General features: G+C 45.4%; 1 protein-coding gene across 1 annotated transcript; it reads left to right on the top strand.

The window, feature by feature from the left end:
• The first annotated feature begins 1344 nt into the window (after positions 1-1344).
• Positions 1345-16402, top strand: LOC128264680 (hormone receptor 4). The gene is given in 8 exon segments (XM_053000307.1): positions 1345-2745; positions 7022-9869; positions 10629-10777; positions 10844-11883; positions 11886-12231; positions 12323-12444; positions 13103-14240; positions 14333-16402. Coding segments are annotated over 8 exon segments (7353 nt in total). The 5' UTR covers positions 1345-1763; the 3' UTR covers positions 15061-16402.
• The last annotated feature ends 959 nt before the right edge of the window (positions 16403-17361 follow it).

The raw sequence follows: 17361 nt of genomic DNA, 5'->3' as shown, positions 1-17361 counted from the left end.
GTTGCTGCTGTTACTCGCTCTCTCTCTCTGTTCGCGGCAGGAAAGTGTCTGCTGCGAAAGAGCTTTTGCAACCTCCCTCTGGACTCCTGCAACACGCCCATCCCCCAACCCTTTTGTTGAAAGTGCAATGGAACAGTTTTGGCACCGAAGGCAAAAAAACAAAGATGAAGGGTGGCCGCCCCTTCACAAAATGGGAGTTAGCATGAAAGTTGGGAGCTTTCGTCGGGGGAACCAGAAAAGCTTTTCATTAGCAATGACAGTGCTTCTGCCCCTAGACCACCCCCTTTCAACACCCCACCCTCCTCCCTTAAGCTCGCCGGTCAACGTCCACACCTATACACCAATACACCAGCAAGATATGCAACTTGTGTTGCAGCTGTGTGAATTCTAATTTGAATGCAATGCTTATGCAGGGGAGCAAGCGAGATGGAGCTAGAAAGCAGAGAGAAGAAAGGAGAAAGAGGGGGGAGTGCGGGAGCAAGGGAGAGTGAAGTTTAGTGGCAGCTAGAATTTAGTTGCAGTTGCAATTGCAATGAACTCCAGCCGGTGGGTGGAAATAAGGATGGTACTCGAATGGGAGTGGGAGTGGGAGTGGGAGAGAGAAAGAAAGAAAGAGAGAGGGGACAAAAAAAAAAGCTGACGTCGACGTCGCTGCCAAAGCATAACTATGACGTCGCTGCTCGCTGGTTAGTGTTAGTGTGTGAGTGTGCTTTCAGTGTTTTTTGTACGTTTTGTCTATTGGTTTTCATTTTCGTTCGCTGCCGACGTCGACGCTTCTAATGCCCGATCGCGATAGACAGACAGACAGAGAGAGAGCGAGAGCAAGCGAGCGGTGGAGCATTGGAGCGATAGGAGGAGGGCGGAGGGAGTCCACGCCTGCGCCGACAGCGACGCCGGCAGCGGCAGCAGCAGCGTTTTGTGGCTGCTGCTTTCTTTCGCTCGCTTACTCCTTTCATTTCACTTTATTTCGTTCGCATGTACGCACGTTGGCCGCGGAGCAACATCTCCCAAAACAAAAACCAAAAAAAAAAACAAAAAAACAAAAACCAAAAATACACAGCAACAGCAACAACACGGCAGCAGCCGTCGCTCAGACGCGGAACTTGGCTCGAACTTTAGTTTGGTTTTTAGTGGCCAGTGGCTAAAAGTGGCTAAAGTGCGGCGGAATCGGGCGATTCGGACGAATCGGTTAACGGTTGAGACACCTATCGGCTAAGCTCTCGCGCTAAAAAACCCTTTTTTTTAATGTTGTCAAAGCTTAAGTGGTATTGAAAACATCAAAATATATGTAAATTATAGGCAAGAATCGAAAGCCAAGAGTGGTATGTGTCCTTAGTTTTGACCCAAGACCAAGATCTAAGAAAAAACTACCCCTGACACCCTCACAACACACACACACACACACACACAAACTCACCTACCCACACACACCACACACAAGTCTCATTTTAATCTCAGTCTCATTTCGAGGATCAATAAGGAGGATCAATCAATCAATATCAATCGATTCATTATGTTTTAAATATTTTTTTGGAGTGATTTAAGTTTGGCAATGGACGCAGACTTCTTCTTCTAATCAAACCCAAGGGATACCATGTGTAATGTGCACAAGCTTTAGAAGAAGAAGTTCATATAAACAAATGGTTGTTGTGATTTGAAAGTGTTTTGAAATGTGTTTGAAAATCGGTGTTTGCCCAGCCAGAATGGCCCAGCACTCGTTTGTCCTGTTTGGCCTGTACCTGCCCACCTAGAATATTGCCCAAATGAATGCCCAGCAGCCGCTGATCCTCGAGCCGAAGGCCAGTAGTGTTGTTGCCCCATCTGCTGCCGCAGAGGTGGTCAAGAAAGCAGAGGAAGCGGAGGGCACGGAAGCGGCGGCATCGGCGGACTCCTATCCGCCGCAGCTCCTGAACGGCGGGCACGATGAGCAGCGGGTCAATGGCAATCACGGCTGCCGGCTGGACGACCCGGATCAGCCGGATCGACAGGATGACACCGCCACCAACAAGCTGACCATTATCAAGACGCCGCTAAACAAAACGCTGCTCAAGAAGTGCAACAGCAATGGCAGCCTGCAGCTGCCACACAGCAACAATGGCAGCAACAGCAGCAGCAGCAACATCAACAACAGCCGCACCAACAATAACAACAACAGCAGCAGCAGCAATAATAACAACAACAGCACGGTCAGCGGCGACATCGACAGCGCCTGCGATTCCGGTTTGCAAAGCGGAAATAGCAATGAACAAGAACCATTTGCCAACGATCGCCATCATCACATTCACCACCACCACCATCACTATCATCATCATCATGGCGGTGATAAAGGCGGAGAGGTGGGCACGGGCGATGTTGCATCTTCATCGTCTACGGATTTGACCCAGGTCAAGGAAGAGCCAACTACTGCACAGGAAAATGACAATCATCTAAAATCAGGTGCAGCAGGAGCAGGAGGAGCAGCAGTCACACCTGCAACGGTGGCAACAACACCTGCAACGGTCACTTGCAATCCCAGCAAGTGCAACAAGTGCAATTCACACAACAACAACAGCAACTGCAACAATAACAACAATACCATCAACAACAACAACAACAACAACAATAATAATAATAATAATAATAATAATAATAATAATAATAATAATAATAATAATACAAGCAACAATACCAACAACAACAACAATAATCATTACAACAATTACAATAACTATTATAAGAAAAAGTCTCGTATGCCGCCCATTTGCCGTTAGTATTGCATCCATCTCTATATACTCTATATACTGTACCCCTAAATCATACCTAATCATAAATGCGTAAGAAAACACCACAACACCCACCCACAACCCACCACCCCCTTGGTAGCCCCTTGTTACACCCATTACTTATGCTCTCCACTGTTACCAACCAACAAATTTCAGTCAACAACAATCAAAATCCCCCAAAAACAAAAAGTGTGCTAAACTGGAGCATCCAACAATTGACCAAGAAAACAAGACTTCGCATTGAAAGACCAACCCAAAAATCCACCCCCCAAAAAGCACAACCCAACCCAAAAACCCCAAAATCTACCCACTGGAATGCATCTTGCTACTGGCACTCTGCTCTGCAGCAGAGAAGCAGGCTAGATGCTTCCCGAACGAGTCACAATAATACCAAAAATCCAAACAAATACGAAAACCAATTCAAAATCAAGAACAAAATTAAAATCAAATGAAAAAACAAGAAACCCACTATCAAACACACACAAAAACAAATGCAAAAGCAAATTGAGAAACAACATCAGCAAAACAAAACAAACATCAACAACAATCGGCAAAGAAGAGAATTTTTTGTTTTTATCAAAATTTGAGCAATCGGCAAAGACAAGAAAAAACGAAATTATGACATCCATAGGTAAATTTGTGACTATATCCCAAAACCAAAATCAAAAGCACTAACATTAGACATATATACCTATCCACTCAAAATGTTAACTTGGAGGGTCAAGAATCGGCTTAGTTTTTCCACTCTAAGTTTTCTTTTTGACAACCGCTTTACCCACTTCCCAAAGCACAACAACAATTTTTAATATTTAATGGATTCCTAAGCCAACTTATCTAATCAATTTAAAAATGTTACTTTTTAACATATTATTATTATTATTATCTTATGTAGACTATTGACGATAAATGCATATTTCAAATGTCAATATTTAATACTGATTTTGAAAAACTAAACAGACTTTCAGATTGGTTATAAATTTAATCACATTTTTGGTGTAATTTCAACTTATTGGAATGCTTTTCCGCAATAAAAAATTTCACTTTACTTGTAAAGAAGTAAAGTAAGACTCAAGAAAATCTATTTTGTATCTTATATTTAACGTTTCCATATTGATTTATTAGGCGTTTGTTTTATTCACAATCTTTAAATGAATTTAAAGTACTTAAAAGGTAAAGCTTAACATAGTTTCAAAAATGTACAAGACCTGACAGAATTTGTTGATAGCTTGTTCAGTTTTAAAGATAAAAGTGTTAGATATAATTTGTCCGCCGCTTTTTAAGGTTGATTATACAAATCAATTACCAATTTATTTAATAATAAGTTTCTAGCTATTAACAACTCTCTGGCATTCCAGTTGATAACAACTATTTACTCGAACACCTTTCCATCGTTCTTGACCGTGTATGATGTCCATTCCCAAAACTTTCTCTCCATTTCTCGCCCATTCTGGTTAGATCTCCCTTCGATCACGATTTAATCGCACCTAGACCTCAAGTGGTTCAGTTAGTCAAGATTAGACGGACAACCTGGGTGAAACTATGGTAAATTCTGTCCTCTGTTTTCTGTCCTCTGTTGATCTGGGAAACAGGTACCTCCGGCTTTATACATTTATGTATATACATAAGTATATATCTATTCTCCATATGCCTGCGCGTATCTGAACTCTAGTATGTACATATACAATTGCGTGTAGAAGTCGCAGTCGACTCCACGCGCCCACACACACACATAGAAACATAGAAAAAAAAAAGATATAGACGCAGAGAGGCACGCATGGTTTTATTGTTTAGAATAATCTTGCGCTTGATAATGAAAATAGGTCAAATTTTAAAAATACTCACACAAACGACATTGTCGTCGGCTCTGTCGACGAAGTCAGCCGAGAGAACTTTTGCCACCCGAAGCAATATGGTTTATTTCTCGGCGAGAGTGTGTGAGTGAGTGCATAAAGAGATCGCCACTGGGTAGATAGAGAAAAAAAGGGGGAGTACGAGTGGGAGAGGGATTGATCGGGGGGAGATGGAAAAGTCGTTCCTGGGCCAACGCACCAAGTGACCGAATCGAATCGGTCAGATAGAGACGGAGATAGCGAAAGGGATCAAGAGAGCAAGGGAGCAAGGAAGAGGGAACAAGCGAGGGACATAGAATAGAATGAACTATCGAAAGTTCAACTATTGCAACTGCACAGAAAAAAAATGTTCAGGACTTTCCAGAAAGAATTGTTACAACTCATTACAAAAAGTTCATTCTAAGCTCAAAAGTCCACTTACAACAGAGTTATAACCATTAATGCTACATTATATAGCTCAACAAATCAGTTTTTAAAACGTTGCAATGTGAGAGAAAAAATTTTAAGCTTAATTTTCATGGTTAAATATGCAAATTTTTTAACTTTAACTTTCGGCCATTCTAAATAAAAATCTGTTTTAAAATGTGCCTCTAAATAAATAAATCCTAATCAAATAGTATAACATTTGTAATCGAAAAACAAAATATTTTATTCTATTGTAAATGTCAGAGCTCGTTTAATAATAAGGATATTTGCAAATGATGAACATTTTTCGACTCGTACATTTGCCCCCACAAATTAAATCTCAGATTATGCTTAAATTAAAATTAAAGCGTAGGAAAAAATAGTAGAACATATTTAGATCGGAAAAGGGATTATTTAATTCCATTACTTTATAAATGGAGTAATATTATATAAAAGTTATTACAAAATAATGTAAATTATTAGACTTGTACTTTTCACCCCAACAAAACAAATTTATTTTTTGGGAATTTTTCAGTTATGCGTTAATGGTTACATCATTAAAACTGTCATATACTAAAAAATGCTTTGTTTACAAAAAACTATGATTTGATAAGAAACAAGCACACAAAATTTTGTTTCCAACTGAAAACGATACAAATTTGTATTTGAAAATTTAAAAGTTCGATCAAGTAATCTTACTAGTTTAACAAAATCACTTCAGCCAATATTTTTTTTCTGTGTACCAAAAACCATTCACCACCAAATACCAACGCCCCTTGCAACACTTATTTGTTGCATTGTAATCTGTTGATCGTTAAGCGATATGATAGCACAAGACCAACATCAAGCGACAGCAGCAACATAAATACCCAACAGCAACATCTGCAAACAGCAGCAACAGAAACAGAAACACCAAAAGGCAAAAAATATAGTAAAGAAGAAGATTTGACCCATTTTGGTGAAAGAGTTCTGCTTTGGGGGAAGCAACCATATATAATACCGCTCAGATCTGAGACTGCTGATCGATCAAGCTCATGTAATTAACCGAATTCCTCATATCTCGGCTTCTTTTTCGACCAAATCTTTTGCTCGCTTTAACCAGTTATTCGCTGGCTTCTTTTTTTCTGCCTTTCGACAGCTGTTGCTGCTAGTGGGGAAGTAAATGCAAATTGCTCGGTTTTTGTTTATATTCCATCAGCAAATCAATGCAAAAACAAAAATCGGAAAGAAAAGAAACTTCCGCAACAAATTTATGCGAACTTATGTATATATGCATAGCATCCACGCATGCGGTGTCTGAGAATTTCTTAAGCTTAAATCGTTGATCTAGGAATTAGTTGTATATTTTATTATATGCGATGCGATATGTTTTTACCAAACAGTGAATATGTTTCAAGCGATATATATACACCCAGAGAAAAACACATAAACATTAAAATATTTAAAAATAACATTGTTTTATCATGTATCATGTAGTTACTAACATATTTAATTGATTTATCCAATAGGAAAATTGTAGATTTAAATTTTATTTTAATTTAAAACTACATTTTTCCATACTTAAAAATAAAATGAAAGTGCAACACACTTTATTTAAACAAAGCACCCCTCGGCGTTACCGTACCGAAAATATTTAATTCAAAGTGAATATATTTGGATTTACCATGATTTTTCTCTGGGTGTAGTGTTCTATTCTCTTGTTAAACTTAGCTATTTATATACAAATATATACATAACTAAAAATGGAAGCCTTAATTAAATAGTTAACATTAAGATTAAGGTTCTCGTATATCTATCAAAAACATCTTAATATTTCATGGAAATGAGAAATTTATTCCTTTAACATTATAAATATATATGTTTTAAGTGAACATTTTTAAAGGGTTTAAACAAAACCTGTGATCTAGACAACAGTTAGATTGTATATGATCCTCGATGTATTGGTTAACCACTAAACCTGATCCTTTGGATCTTTCCCCCTCTATTCTTTTCAACCCTTTTTAGGAATTATGACACTGAGCCGTGGCCCGTACAGCGAGCTCGATAAAATGAGCCTTTTTCAAGACCTCAAACTCAAACGGCGGAAAATCGATTCGCGATGCAGCAGTGACGGCGAGTCCATAGCGGACACGTCCACCTCGTCGCCGGATCTGTTGGCGCCCATGTCGCCGAAGCTCTGCGACAGTGGTTCGGCGGGGGCGGCGTCCTTGACCCTGCCACTGCCCCTCCCCCTGCCGATGAGCCTGCCGCTGCCCATGTCGCTGCCTCTACCGCTAACGGCGGCATCGTCATCGTCATCTTCGTCGGCGGTCACCGTTTCTCTGGCAGCGGTTGTGGCAGCGGTGGCTGAAACCGGAGGAGCTGGCGGGACAGCGGTGACAGCCTCCAGAGCGGGACCCTGCGTCGCCACATCTTCAACGACGGCGGCAGCAGCCACATCCTCGACCTCCTCACTCTCGTCCTCCTCCTCCTCCACTTCGTCATCCTCCTGCTCCACGTCATCCAGCAACTCCTCCGCCTCGCCGACAGCCGGAACCGGATCCGGATCAGGAACCGGAGCCTCCTCCACCTGCCCCGCCAGCAGTAGCAGCAACAAGGTTGGTGGCCACATCAAGCAGGAGCACACCGAGATCCACTCCTCGAGCAGTGCCATTTCGGCGGCTGCCGCCTCCACTGTGATGTCACCGCCGCCCGCAGAGCCGGCGAGATCCAGTCCAGGACCAACTGGCGCAGAAGTGGGAGGAGCTGGTGGAGCAGGAGCAGCACCTCCTCCAGGAGTGGCAATCAATGAACACCAAAACAATGGCAATGGTAGCGGCAGCGGAAGCAGTCGCGCCTCGCCCGATTCGCTGGAGGAGAAGCCCTCGACCACGACGACGACGGGTCGTCCAATGGTCACGCCCACAAATGGAGTGCTGTCCTCCGCCTCCTCGGCGGTGGGCACAGCAGGAATCGGGATCGGAATGGGGATGGGAATGGGGATGGGGATCGGGATCACCAACACAGGGAGCAGTGTGATACGCTCCGTGAAGGAGGAACGATTGCTCAGCGTGTCCAGCAAAATGCTGGCGTTCCATCAGCAGCGGGAGCAGGAGACCAAAGCAGCGGCGGCAGCAGCAGCAGCGGCGGCCGGACATGTAACGGTTCTAGTGACGCCATCGCGGATCAAATCAGAGCCACCGCCGCCAGCCTCACCCTCCTCCACATCCAGTACACAACGGGAGAGGGAGCGGGAACGAGAACGAGAAAGGGAGCGGGATCGAGACAGAGAGCGGGACAGGGATAGAGAGCGAGAGCGCGAGCGGGAACAGTCCATCAGCTCTTCGCAGCAGCATCTGAGCCGGCTGTCCGCCAGTCCACCCATGCCCACCCACAGCCTGGGTGGTGGACCCACCATCGTCCAGACGCACCATCTTCACCAGCAACTCACCCAGCCATTAACTTTGCGCAAGAGTAGCCCGCCCACAGAGCACCTGCTCAGCCAGTCCATGCAGCACCTCACCCAGCAGCAGCAGCTCCATCTGCATCACTTGCTGGGCCAGCAGCAGCAGCAGCAACAGCAGCAACAGGTGTCGCATCCGCAGCAGCAACATTCGCCCCACTCTTTGGTGAGGGTGAAGAAGGAGCCGAATGTGGGTCAGCGTCACTTGTCGCCGCATCACCCGCAACAGTCGCCACACCTGCAGCACCACCAGCAGCAGCAACAGCAACAACAGCAGCAGCAACAACAGCAGCAGCAGCATCTACACCAGCAGCAACAGCAGCAACACCACCAGCAACAACAGCAGCAACCGCAAGCACTGGCCCTAATGCATCCCGCCTCGCTGGCGCTGAGGAACAGCAACCGGGATGCCGCCATCCTGTTCCGGGTGAAGAGCGAGGTGCATCAGCAGGTGGCCGCCGGACTGCCCCATCTCATGCAATCCGCGGGCGGGGCAGCGGCGGCAGCAGCGGCGGCAGTGGCCGCCCAGCGAATGGTCTGCTTCAGCAATGCGCGGATCAATGGGGTGAAGCCAGAGGTGATTGGCGGTCCGCTGGGCAACCTGCGACCCGGCGGCAATGGAGGTGGCGGCCCCGTGCAGTGCCCCTCGCCGCATCCCTCCTCCTCCTCGTCATCCTCGCAACTGTCGCCGCAGACGCCCTCGCAGACGCCGCCCCGCGGCACGCCCACCGTCATCATGGGCGAGAGTTGCGGGGTGCGCACCATGGTGTGGGGCTATGAGCCACCGCCGCCCTCGGTGGGCCAGCATCCGCAGCAGCAGCAGCAACAGCAGTCGCCGCACCACCAGTCGCAGCAGCAACAACAGTCGCAGCAACAGCAGCAGCAACAGCAACAGCAGCAACAGCAGCAACAACAGCAGCAACAGCAGCAACAGGCGCTGAGCCAGCAGCAACATTGCCTATCCTCGCCCTCGGCGGGATCACTGACGCCCTCTTCCTCCGGCGGAGGATCAGTTTCGGGCGGCGGCAACTCCTCGGTCACACCGCAGAACAACGAGGAGGCCGCCCAGCTGCTGCTCTCCCTGGGACAGACGCGCATCCAGGACATGAGGTCGCGGCCCCACCCCTTCCGCACCCCGCACGCCCTCAACATGGAGCGTCTGTGGGCGGGCGACTACTCGCAGCTGCCGCCTGGCCAGCTGCAGGCCCTCAATCTGAGCGCCCAGCAGCAGCAGTGGGGCAGCAGCAACTCCACGGGTCTGGGCGGAGTGGGCGGCGTGAGTGGCGGCCTTGGCGGACGCGGCCTGGAGGCGCCACACGAGCCCACCGACGAGGACGAGCAGCCGCTCGTGTGCATGATCTGCGAGGACAAGGCCACCGGCCTGCACTACGGCATCATCACGTGCGAGGGGTAAGTCCTTGACAATTTTCAAAAGAAACCTAAAACATTTCACTATTTGCCAATTCTCTAAATATAACAATATTAGTGTAGCCATGAAAGAAATCATTGGGACTAAACATTTTGCCATTATTGTGTGCATATTAATTAAAAAATTGTTATTAATACATAATTTTTTACTACTATTGTAATAAAAGGAAAAAGATTATTTTATTATTAAATTACTAGGGTGTTCAAAATTTTAAGGTCAATAGTAGAAGAAAATGTTGAAAAAAATGCGTTTTTGGATCTGCGCATTAGATTGAAAATATATCACTCATACGAACTGTTGCCTTTGATCAACAAATTTATTTCTACGGACATTACATTTCCTATTAGTGATTTATACAAAAACATTGCGCAATGTCTTAAATTTAAAAGAAAATGTTTTAGATTTTAAAATCTAATAATCACGAAGCTATAAAAAAACGTTACAGAAATTCCAGTTTACGTCCGATAAGATTGGCAATCAAATTACAAAACAAGAAGCATCAAAAACATTTGTTTTATCGTGTAATTTATACGCATTTATTTATTTTTACTATTCAATTTTTGTTGTCAGTTGAATAAAAGAAATAAGATATGGTGTATATTTATTTTGTCATATGATCAATAAGGCTTAAAAATGGTTTAGGAACATCAATCAACTCGCGAATTTTTCTCAAGATGTTTTGTAATTCCCCACCAAAGTACACAGCCTAATCCTAGAACTCTCCTTGAATGATCCGCTAGGTGCAAGGGCTTCTTCAAGCGGACGGTGCAGAACCGACGGGTCTACACCTGCGTGGCGGACGGCACCTGCGAGATAACCAAAGCACAGCGCAACCGTTGTCAGTATTGTCGATTTAAGAAGTGCATCGAGCAGGGCATGGTGCTGCAAGGTGGGTACGCCCTGGATTTTTGACCAACACATTCCTTACCTTTTCACCTTTTACCCCCTTTTTCAGCCGTTCGCGAGGATCGAATGCCGGGCGGTCGCAACAGCGGCGCCGTCTACAACTTGTACAAGGTGAAGTACAAGAAGCACAAGAAGACCAACCAGAAGCAGCAGCAGGCCGCCCAGCAGCAACAGGTCGTCCAACAGCAGCAGCAACAACACCAGCAGCAGCATCAGCAGCACCAGCAACACCAGCAATTGCACTCGCCGCTGCATCACCCGCACCCACACCAGGGTCACCAGTCGCACCACTCGCAGCAGCAGCACCACCCGCAGCTTTCACCGCACCACCTGTTGTCGCCGCAGCAGCAGCAACTGGCCGCCGCAGTGGCGGCCGCTGCGCAGCACCAACAACAGCAGCAGCAGCAACAGCAACAGGCCAAGCTGATGGATCTGAAGCCCATGTTCTTGGGCCCGGTTCTCAAGCCGGAGTTGCTGCAGGTTCCGCCCATGCATAGTCCGGCCCAACAGCAACAACAACAGCAGCAGCAGCAGCAGCAGCAGCAACAGGCTTCTCCGCATCTCTCGATGGGCTCGCCGCATCAGCAACAGCAGCAGGATCGTCACCAGAACCATCACCAGCAGCCAGGTGGGGGATCAGGAGGAGGAGGCGGAGGCGGAGGTGCCCAACTTCCACCACACCTGGTCAATGGAACAATACTAAAGACGGCCCTGACCAATCCCAGCGAAATTGTGCATCTGCGTCACCGCCTCGACTCGGCGGTGAGTTCGTCCAAGGATCGGCAGATCTCGTACGAGCATGCTTTGGCCATGATCCAAACCCTGATCGATTGCGATGCCATGGAGGACATTGCCACGTTGCCGCATTTCAGCGAGTTCCTCGAGGACAAGTCGGAGATTAGCGAAAAGCTATGCAACATTGGGGACTCGATAGTGCACAAGCTGGTGTCGTGGACAAAGAAGCTGCCCTTCTATCTGGAAATCCCCGTGGAGATTCACACCAAGCTGCTGACCGACAAGTGGCATGAGATACTCATCCTGACCACGGCCGCCTACCAAGCGTTGCATGGCAAGCGAAGCCGGGCGGCGGCGGCGAAGGGGGAACGCCGGGCAGCAGGCATGGTTCGCCGGCATCAACGCCGCTGGCCACGCCCACCGCCGCCACACCGCTGAGCACCACCACGCCCATAGCCTCTTCGCCTGCCCAGCCGCTTCACAAGGACGATCCGGAATTCGTCAGCGAGGTGAACTCGCATCTGAGCACCTTGCAAACATGCCTGACCACGCTGATGGGCCAGCCCATAGCCATGGAGCAGCTGAAGCTGGACGTCGGCCACATGGTGGACAAGATGACCCAGATCACCATCATGTTCCGGCGCATCAAGCTCAAGATGGAGGAGTACGTGTGCCTGAAGGTCTACATACTGCTGAACAAAGGTACGTCGTGTGGTTCGACTTGCCCCAGTCCATTCATACTGATGCTCATGTTACCCTCTTCTCGCATTCTATTTTCCATTCGTAAATCCAGCAGAAGTGGAACTGGAGAGCATCCAGGAGCGGTACGTCCAGGTGCTGCGCTCCTACCTGCAGAACTCCTCGCCGCAGAATCCGCAGGCGAGGCTCAGCGAGCTGCTCTCCCACATACCCGAGGTAAGTAGTCTGTAGTCAACCGTAATAGGCACATATATAATAGTTGCGGTCAAAATAATAATAATTGAAATTTAAAGTGCATAGGAGAACTTTTTTTTATTTATCACAATGCTTACTTATCAAAAATAAAATAAAAATTAAAAACGTTTTTCAAAATTCACTTCCAAACTATTTTTGCTAGCTGTTTTCATAAGCTTAAAACTTTACTCGAAATAGTGTGAGAATTTTATATTTTAAATCCTTTTTTTTTTATTTTAATAGAATCTTTAAAAAACTAAGAGCTTTAAAAGTATTTGGTTTATATTTAGGAAACAAGTTCAGCTATACGTCACGTTGTAGCAACTTATAACCAAAAAGGGAAAGTATGAGAAATTCAAATGTTTCAACCACTTAAAGTCTTACTTCCTTAGAAAACAGGGAATATATATATATGGCCGGCTACATGGTCTTAGTAAATTTTGTAGATCCTTTATTTGTTAAGACTTTTATGCCTAAAATGAAAGAATTTTTTTTCTAAAATTAAGGTTTTTTTTCTGGACTTAGAACACCTTAAAGAAAAGTTTGAATGAATGTATATCCGGATAGTCTACAGAGATCCTCGTTCCCGACTAATCCTTGCACCATGGTTAACCACTATCCCTGCCGCTTTTATTTTTAGATCCAGGCTGCGGCCAGTCTGCTGCTCGAGAGCAAGATGTTCTATGTGCCCTTCGTGCTCAACTCGGCGAGCATAAGGTAGCAGATGCTTGAGCACGGCCTGCTGCCCACCGCCAACCACCAGCTGGCGGCGCCACCGCCAGGTCCTGATCCGACACCGATACCGAATCCGAATCTGAGTCCGAATCCGATTCCAATACCGATCCTCCCGGAGCGACAGCAGCAGCAGCAACAGGAGCGGCGCCGCAGCAGGCAGCAGCAACATCAGTTGCTGCGGGATCTGCCCAAGATTAAGATCGAGATCGGAGCCCAGCGAAAACTGCAGGTGCAGGAGGAGGATGAGCAGGAGGATGAGCAGGAGGAGGAGCCGCAGCGGGAGCGGGAGCGGGATCAGGAGGAGCAGTCACAATCCACGTCCATTTTGAAGACTTCGCTGTTAAGCGGAGCGGCCGCCACATTGGCCACCTTAACGGCGGCTGCCGAGCAGATAGCACGCTCCTCGGCCAGCGGCGACACTCCCAGGGATTATTCCCACAGCAACAGCAACAACAGCAGCAGCAGCAACAGCAACACTGACACTGCAGCAGCAACAGGGACTTTGGCCAGCGGCAGGACAACAGGCAGCAGCAGCCACAGTTTAGAAGAGAGCAAAAGACTTGAGCATCAACAGCAACCACAACAGCAGCAGCAACAATATACATCAATACTACACACGGCCTTAATGTCACAGCAGCGTTCCATGTCAGCAGCAGCAATAGCAACAGCAACAGCCACAACAACAGCGATTGCAACAACGACGGAGACGACAGCAGCAACAACGTCGCCCACGCCTGCGCATGTGCTGAAAACAGCTGTGACCTTAGCCAGTCTAAGCGAGATAGCCACTGCACGCCAACAGCAGCAGCAGCAGCAGCAGCAGCAGTTGCTGGCGCTGCAGCAGCAACAGCAACAGAAACTACCCAGAAGGATAATCAACTTTGGCAGCAACCATACTGTCAATACTGCCACCAAAGGATTGGGAGCTGGAGCAGCAGTGGGCATGGCCACAGCAACGGCAACAGCAACAGCAACAGCAACGGCAACAGCAACACCTGGACGCAATCGCCAACTGGGCCTGATTGAGGGTCAAGTGGCGAATGGTAAGCAGAAAGAATTGTGAGCCTTGTGTTTGCGATAACGTTTGTGTCCCTCCATCCCCCCCTTCCACCCCTCCTCCCCTTAACGTTGCTAGCCAGGACAGCAGTGCGTCTGCTCAACGGCAACTGTTGCGGCCGATTGAAGGCAACAGCAGCAACAGGGGCCGGCAGCAACAACACGGTCAACATTCAAACGCAGACCGACGATGAGTTGCTGCCGCTGCTAGCCATGCCCCAAAAACAGCAAGCAGCTCCCACAACAACAACAGCAACAACAGCAACATCAACAACAGCAGCAACATCAATATCATTATCAGCCACACCATCATCATCGTTATCATCAACGACTTCATTAGCAACACGTGCAGCAGCAGCAGCAATGCAGCAGCAGCAACAACAATGGACTGCCGGGTCGACGACGCCAGTAACAACAACAGGAGTGATGATGACGACGACGACGACACAATCACAAGCAACATTAGCACCACAACAACAACAACAACAACAACAACAGCAACGACCACTGCCACAACAACAATTAAAAACGAAAATCAACAAAACAAGAACAACAACCACAACAGCACCAACAACACCACACAACAGCAATATCAACATCAACAACTACAACAACTTCAACAATAACTATATGAATAACAATAATATTATTGCCGCCACTGCCAGAGCCTCTGCCTCTGCCTCCGCCTCTGCCACAGCCACGACCACTGCCACGCCCCCGCGCCAACGAGCGCCCCCGCGCACGCCCACAGCCACCTCAGCTTCTGTTACTGTAGTTGTGTTCAAAACAATGTTACCTGATGACTGAATTATTTTAGAATCGTACACGTAGAGCATGTTTTATTATGATTATTCACTATGATTACCACTTACAATTTACGATTACGATTTATGATTACGATTTATGATTATGATTATGATTATGTCTGGATATCATTACCTATTAACTATTCATTAGTTATGGCTTATATCGATTATTACTATTACTATTGCTACATGCATAATGTAGAGCCTAATTGATCTATCGTGTATTTTAGTTTGTCTAGTTGTTGGATCCCTGTACTATACCCCATAAAACACACACTCACACCCATATTTGATCCTCAATCCTTACACACACACAACCATACTAAGGAACGATATGCATTATGCATATATGCATATGCAAAGTTGAAACATTTTAATCATGTAATTTTTTTTGTGTTTTTGCTGAGAGGAGATGGACGATAAAGTTCGCGGAGTGTTAAATGAGTAGGTTTATGAGTAAGTAGCGAGTATGTAACGAGTATATAATGAGTATGTAATGTTTACGTAGCCACAATGCCACACACAGCTATAGCAAGCATTTAGGATGCGTGCATATGTCAGTTATCTATTTTTTTTTTTAACTAAAAATATATCTAAAGTATAGGCTCATGCACGTATATATAATAATTGTGTAACGAGAGAGAAGAAGGAGGAGGAGGAGGAGCAGAAGGAGCAGAAGGAGAGCGAAGTAGGGCGGGAGATTCAACCACATAAAGTATAAATAGTAGAGTCCAACTAGCTAGTTTAGTGTACATCCGTTTTGGGGGCAGAGAGAAGTAGAGCAATTTGTCACTGAGAAGGGGGAATGGTAGGGTGAGCGGAAATGGAAACGGAAGTTAGCGCAAAACGGAAACTGGACGGCCAGATCAAATTAACACATCAACCATTAAAAGAACTTCGCTCGCAACTCTTGCAGAATTATACTGTTAGATACTGTTAGTTATCGAGCCCAAAACCTAACACCCCAAAACCCCAACCCCCACACACACACACACAACCCCACACACACACACACTATATCTAAGTTAAGAACGCATAATCACATACTACACACATAAATTACGCATAGTACATACAAACAAGAGAAAGTTTAAGAAGAGAAATGAATAAGAAAAACAAAAAAAAGAAAGGATTTTTTTTTTGTGTAAGCCCGATTACGCAATTATATATCGTAATCGTGTTATCGTCGCAACCCCAAACGCCTATCGGTATTGATGCCCGGATTTTTATCAATATCGTCGTACTACGTTTTATTTTGTAAATGTATTAATTTTGTTGATTTTTTTGCTGTCTGTATACATTTTTTTGACAACATTTTTGAATAAATGTAATTCTTGAATATGTTTTATGTTTTTTATTTACTTTTATACCTCTACCCGGCCTTTTGTGCCTCAAAACTTTTCGGTTTTAATTGGTTTGTATATAGAACAGTATGGAGTCATTCCATTTTTTGGGGTTACTTAGCAAACTTCCTTTTTTTTTTTTTAAGTTTCAATTATAAATGAATATAAACTAGTCCCAAATTTGAATTTCAACACGAATTCTGCAAGGTTCTGGTTTGTTTATCTACTTGGCCCAAAAAAGTATGCAGCGGAAATGGCAATTGGCTTGACCTGAATAGAAATCGGAGGAATCTCGTGTGAATAGCGAAAACCCGTTAACTAAGTCCATGAACCCCAACTCCAACCCTCCCCCAACAAGCTCTTTCAAATAAATATCGAAACCTAGGGCTAAGCGAAGAAACGGAAATAGAGAAATTAAGCAAAAACAAGAAAACAATGTTATTCAAATAAAAAAAAAACGAAGAACAGAAGATGAGAAATAAGCAAGAGTCTGACATCAAATTGCCTTCAAAGCGTTATTTTCGATTTTTTTTCCGTAGAGAGTTTTTTTACGAGAAAACGATGCAAAAACCAATGCGAAATAGCAAATAGCAAGAATATTTAAAGTACGTATATATGTGGATTTATAAGCGATGACATAATAATCAATATATGAATATGGATATGGAAAAAAGGGCAACAGACAGACGGCTAAAAGGATTAACATTTTTTGTAGAGTAAATGCGGGATAAACAGCATCTGAAAAAAAAGAGTCAAAAAAAAATATTTTTGCACAGCGTGTTATCAAATAAGTGTTAGACTTTAAACATAACTGTAATCGAGATTTAAATCAATCAAAGAACCTGTCCCTTCTTTCCCTTTCCGCCCATCCTTTCAATCCCTTCCAAATCCAGTAAACCGCCCATTTGATTAATAAGGCTAGGGTCAGATGGAGGACTGCTCCCGCTGGAAAAATAAGA

This window comes from Drosophila gunungcola, unplaced genomic scaffold (genome assembly GCF_025200985.1).
Source record: "Drosophila gunungcola strain Sukarami unplaced genomic scaffold, Dgunungcola_SK_2 000076F, whole genome shotgun sequence".
Lineage (NCBI taxonomy): Eukaryota > Metazoa > Arthropoda > Insecta > Diptera > Drosophilidae > Drosophila > Drosophila gunungcola.
This window is presented reverse-complemented; position numbering and strand designations above follow the sequence as displayed.